We start from the raw sequence: 5,771 nt of genomic DNA, 5'->3' as shown, positions 1-5,771 counted from the left end.
ACACAATTCCCTTTCGAGGTGGGTACATGGGTTGACATTGTCAACACATGGTCAGAGGGTCCATGACAAAACATATTTTTTTTATTACTTGAAATAAAGCTGAGATCCAATAAGGAAGTTGAGGGTACATAAGATAATTGTAAAAAGCCACCAAAATGTAAGCAAGTCATCCCAACCAGTTTTCCTCTTTTTTGTAAAAAAGGTTCAATAGCTGACTCGCCCATTTAGCCATCATATTTCTTATTTTACATATTTTTACCACACAATTATTGAAAAGTCAACAAAACAAATGATATTTTACATCAAGATACTAGTAATTTCACATTTTGGGAGCAAGTCTTGACTTAATTTTCTCCACCTCTTTGGTTCCAATTTGAAATGCTTTAGTCAACACGGCATCTTCCACGGCCGGAGACGACGCAAACAAAGCGTTACCCACTCTTTGGCTTCCAGGCAACTGGCTATTAAAGGCGGCGATAGTGGATGCAGGAACTTTCCCATTGTTGATCTGCAAGTGAATTAAGCCTCTGGGGAACGCAAAGATTTCGCCTTTTTTGATGGTCTTGGAGAAAAGTTTGTTATCTGTGGTTATGAATCCGACGTCCAATTCTCCTTCAAGGACAAAAACTATCTCGGTGGCTCTTGGGTGAATGTGTGGTGGGTTTACACCCCCAGGTGCGTAATCAGCGCGAGTCATGGACACACCCAACGTGTTTAGACCATTGATTTCTTTAACACTGGCACGCAAAACACTCACACCAAATGTGTTGTTGGGGATAACTGGCATTGCTAACCCCGCGAAAAAGAAATCATCTGCTGAAATGTTGCTTTTGCAGGCGAATCCATTGAGATTTACACCTGATTATGTAAAAAATATTCATGACATTCAAAGTGTTAGAAAATCTCTCATATTATTATTTCAAGGCCATAAAATTCGGGTCCAGAAAAAGTGCTTCGATAACAAAATTTAAGTATAAGTTTAAAATTTGCACAACATAAGAAAATAAAACTAATTTGAATCATAATATTCTTATTTTTTTTTCCTCTGATGCGAATCCAAAAAAGAAATGGAACTAATATTCAACACATATCTAGCTTGGCCTGCTAAAGTCATTGGAAAGCAGATGAATTATAATATCTACCGAAAATATGAAAGTCAAAATGGTCAAGTCAAGTAGTTAATTAAATATTAAACATATACATAAATTCAAACCTACGGAGTAATATTTAAAGGTATCTACAAGACTACAACTATTAACTATTAGAAGAAGTGTCCAATAACATTTACTTTTTCCTATTTGACCTAAAATTTTAATGATTATAAACATAGGTGTTGTTTGTTTTCCTGTCTGCATACCTTATTATGTCTTATATCTGCGCTCACATACTTTTTACTGCATACAGTTTATTTTTCTGAAGACATAAGATAAAATAATGTCTTATTCTGCAGCCTCGCAGACTTAGAAATCTGCTTCTAATTGCTGCAGACAGAATTAAGTTATGTTACAAACAGTCTTCATTATTCAACATACAGACCTTCAGACCACATCTTCTTAACAAACATGGTCCGCAGATCTTCAGCCAAAAAACATCTTAAAAAACAAACAGCACCATAGTGTGTTCAAGCTTCCAAGAATCTGAATGGATGGGTTGTAATCTAATAACACATGCACTATTGCTGTAAAAAAGAATACTATGAACATCAAAATATGAAGCTCATATTAAGATGGTATCGACAACAATACCGTATCGAACAGGTACTTATTCTGAAAATGACCAAATACATTTCCCAATGCTGTACAGAATTAACAATATAAGTATGGGTACTGATTCAATATCGACATCCGTGCAGATTTTTTGGTACCAATACCATATACTCCGTATCACTTAAATTTTACATATCTATTTAAACTTTGCTTTCGTTGTTAGCTTATTAACTTAGCTCAAAACTATTAATGTAATTAAATTAACCATTTAATATGCGTACAATTGTTCTTATCTCATTAATATGCAATATTGAAGATTTCATTCGGTAGTTATAAATTCATTCATCCACCACATAATATTTCTCGAATGAGATAAGTAAAGACTTGTCTGATAAGTAATACAAAGTAAGAAAATTAAATGGACTAGTAAAGCTCTTAACAGAGTTGATACCGCCTTTTTATACATGATTTATCAGATATTTTTAGGCAGTATCCAATTCATTTGAATTTAATTATAGTCTATAACTTTTAGCATTTTATGTGTTAGAAATACATCGTAAGTGTTTGTAGGTGAAAAGGTGGAAATTGGTGCTAAAACGTTAAAAAGTCAAAAGTTAGAGGATGAGAGTGCAAAAAGACAAAAGTTATTGAATCCGCTGAGATAGCTGCCGGCTATGTTCTCTAGCCGCCTGTCGGATAAAATAAAAAAGTCTGGAGTATTTAAATAAGAACCACCGACGGTTGATTTAGCCGTTGGCCGAAGTAAATTTTCGGAGAAATGAGTCGCCGACAGTTTATCTAGTTGTCGACCGAAAAAAGATTTTGAAGATAGAGCCGTTGGACATTTGTTTAGATATCAGTCGAATTATTGATTTAAAGATTCCAAAGTTTAAGAAGATTTGGTGACTGTTGAGACTAGTTGCCAGCTATGTGTGTCAAGTCAAGAGAATATTCGAGAAGCAAGGAAGAGCTGTCGAGTGGATGTTATAGCCGATGGATGGCTATTACTTGTATGGCAAGGAATTTTGCACGCTGTCATGATTTTAGCAATAACTCTTTTATTCAAACTTCGATTGAGGTGATTTAAAAACCTGGACGTCTGTATCAAAAAGATTTACTATTTTCGTTTAGAAGTTTCATAAAGATTTGGGCCACAGCCGTCGGCTTGACACATAGTCGTCAGCCAAATTGCATTCTGAATTTTTCAAGGTTCTTTTTTAGAATGACAACTCACACACCCAACACGTATTTATCCACGGATATGCCCACCACGGAACTTAAACCCCCAACCTCTTTAGTTAAAAGACTCCTCGAATAACGCTAGGCTATAAGCCATTTGGTGGATCTTCAGGGTTCTAGCATTATAAATAGAGGCCTAAGCTATTCCCTTGCAATTCGTACCTTACTTTTCATCCCTTTCTCTCTGTAATAGCCAGTTTTCCGAACCCTTCGGGGTTTCAGATTTTAGAGTTTCTTAGTTTAAGAAATATTATTGTTTTGTTTATGCTTTGGAGTTTGAAGATTGCTTGTGGATGCTCTTATCTTTAAGATATTTTTCGTTGCATTTACTTTATTCAATTATGTTTCTATTTATTTAAATTTTAGCTAAATATTTAAGTGTTCAATTCGAATAACATGAATCCTAGAATTAATAATAAATATTAAAAGTTTAAATGTTTGTATGGTTTAAGATTTTTTGTGTGCCTAATTTAAGAAACACTTTCTCGGAAGTTTGAGATTAAGATTATACTTGTAGGTAAATGATAGAATTAATGAGCCTAGTTAATTCAACTAACTTACCTGTACTAGTATTTTTGACATGTAAACCTAGGTAGTAGTGACATTAATATATGCGAGCTAGCAACTTGGTGAACTTACTAGTATATAATTAATCTTTCAAAACCTAGATGAACTCTGCACTGATGTATACTTACCCGACATACATGATTGAGATTTAATGAGCCTAGTTAAATCAGTATTAGGTCGTATCCATCACTAAATCTGGTTTCGATTTTTTTAACTATTATTATTTAACGAACCTAGTTAATTCACTATTACGTCATATCTATCACTAAATCAGATTTCGATTATTTAACTAGCTAGATTGGTATGATCTAGCTTGAGTAAGTAATTAATGTGAAAGTACAAGTCATTTAAACATGTGTTTTAAAGGTTATTCCAAAACTTTTCAAAAAAAAAAAAAAAAAAAGGTTGTTCCAAAGCTCGAGGAGTTAAAATACAAGTCAATATCATTATATATTTGTTTTTAATTAATTTAAATCTTTTTAATTATATCAAAAATATTAGTTTAACTATTGATAACTAATCCAATAAATTATCTACTCTAAGTGAAATAAATTTGACTTATCTACAACTTATTACTGCACGACTAACACTAGTTGCCTGTAGTTGTGATAATATCTAGTAAGTTAGTTTTATTTATAAATGTAAAAGTCATAGTACCGAAACTACTTTTTTGTAAACTAGGAACCAATACCGATATCAAATACCATCGCTACAGGCCTACAGTATTTTAATACGAATATTAGTACGGTTTTGATTTTTTAGTATTTTTGGCTCACCACCTAGCTCATATTGATCTAGTTTAATTTGTTTTTAGAATCACTGAAATCATATACCTGACGTAAGATCTGCAACACAAACATCTTGAAGAAAGTCAGGATCTGCGGAAGTGTAGGAAGTCATGCATATGGCAATAATCATTATGACAATCATAAACCTATAATCACTCGCAGCCATAACAAATCTTGAATAAACTAATATAGAATAAGCTAAGGCCTTCACTTTGTATTTGAAAGGTGTGGTAATGAGTATAGAAAGGCGAATAAGTAAGTTTTAGTGAGAAGTGAGATGGTGAGTTATATAGACAAGACTTTCTATATATAGGCCTTAATCATAAGCTTCATTTAAGGCTAAGACTTCTAAAATATTATTGATTATTAATGGAAACTCCCATTTTATAAACAAATTAAAATAATACTACATCCGTCTTATTACAAGCGTCCACTAACTTTTTGCATACAGTTTCAGAAAATTTCACAAACTTCATTCTCCGCCGATCATAAATGTTCTCTTCCTAGAATAACCTCTTCTGATCGGTTGAAATACAAAGTCAATACTTGAAAGGTAAAATCTCAAAATAGTAACGTGGACACTAGTGGAGGAACGGAGGAGTATATATTCAAATAAATAACTTTGCTAAAACACACATGCAAGTCACAAGCTTGTCTTGTGGTCTTACGACTTACTATTTATCGGTCAAGACCGTTTGTACTTGGTCAGACAGACCTTGTGAAATGTCCCGTTCTTATTGATTAAAAACGTTCCATATTAATTGATTTCGTTGCGAGGTTTTGACCTCTATATGAGACGTTTTTCAAAGACTGCATTCATTTTAAAACAAACCATAACCTTTATTTCATCAATAAAGGTTTAAAAAGCTTTACGTAGATTATCAAATAATGATAATCTAAAATATCTTGTTTACACACGACCATTACATAATGGTTTACAATACAAATATGTTACAACAAAATAAGTTTCTTGAATGCAGTTTTTACACAATATCATACAAGCATGGACTCAAAATCTCGTCCTTATTTAAGTATGCGACAGCGGAAACTCTTAATAATCACCTGAGAATAAACATGCTTAAAACGTCAACAAAAATGTTGGTGAGTTATAGGTTTAACCTATATATATCAAATCATAATAATAGACCACAAGATTTCATATTTCAATACACATCCTATACATAGAGATAAAAATCATTCATATGGTGAACACCTGGTAACCGACATTAACAAGAAGCATATATAAGAATATCCCCATCATTCCGGGACACCCTTCGGATATGATATAAATTTCGAAGTACTAAAGCATCCGGTACTTTGGATGGGGTTTGTTAGGCCCAATAGATCTATCTTTAGGATTCGCGTCAATTAGGGTGTCTGTTCCCTAATTCTTAGATTACCAGACTTAATAAAAAGGGGCATATTCGATTTCGATAATTCAACCATAGAATGTAGTTTCACGTACTTGTGT

The 5,771-nt window shown here is 33.1% G+C and overlaps 1 protein-coding gene across 1 annotated transcript; it reads right to left on the bottom strand.

Moving 5' to 3' along the window:
* Positions 1-319: 319 nt before the first annotated feature.
* On the bottom strand, positions 320-4,466 carry LOC139848904 (germin-like protein 5-1). The gene is made up of 2 exons (XM_071838587.1): positions 4,346-4,466; positions 320-858 (listed from the first exon to the last, which is right to left on the bottom strand). Exons 1-2 carry the CDS (start codon positions 4,464-4,466, stop codon positions 320-322), a joined length of 660 nt encoding a protein of 219 aa, XP_071694688.1.
* Between the last annotated feature and the right edge of the window lie 1,305 nt (positions 4,467-5,771).

This window comes from Rutidosis leptorrhynchoides, chromosome 1 (genome assembly GCF_046630445.1).
Source record: "Rutidosis leptorrhynchoides isolate AG116_Rl617_1_P2 chromosome 1, CSIRO_AGI_Rlap_v1, whole genome shotgun sequence".
NCBI classification, from domain to species: domain Eukaryota; kingdom Viridiplantae; phylum Streptophyta; class Magnoliopsida; order Asterales; family Asteraceae; genus Rutidosis; species Rutidosis leptorrhynchoides.
This window is presented reverse-complemented; position numbering and strand designations above follow the sequence as displayed.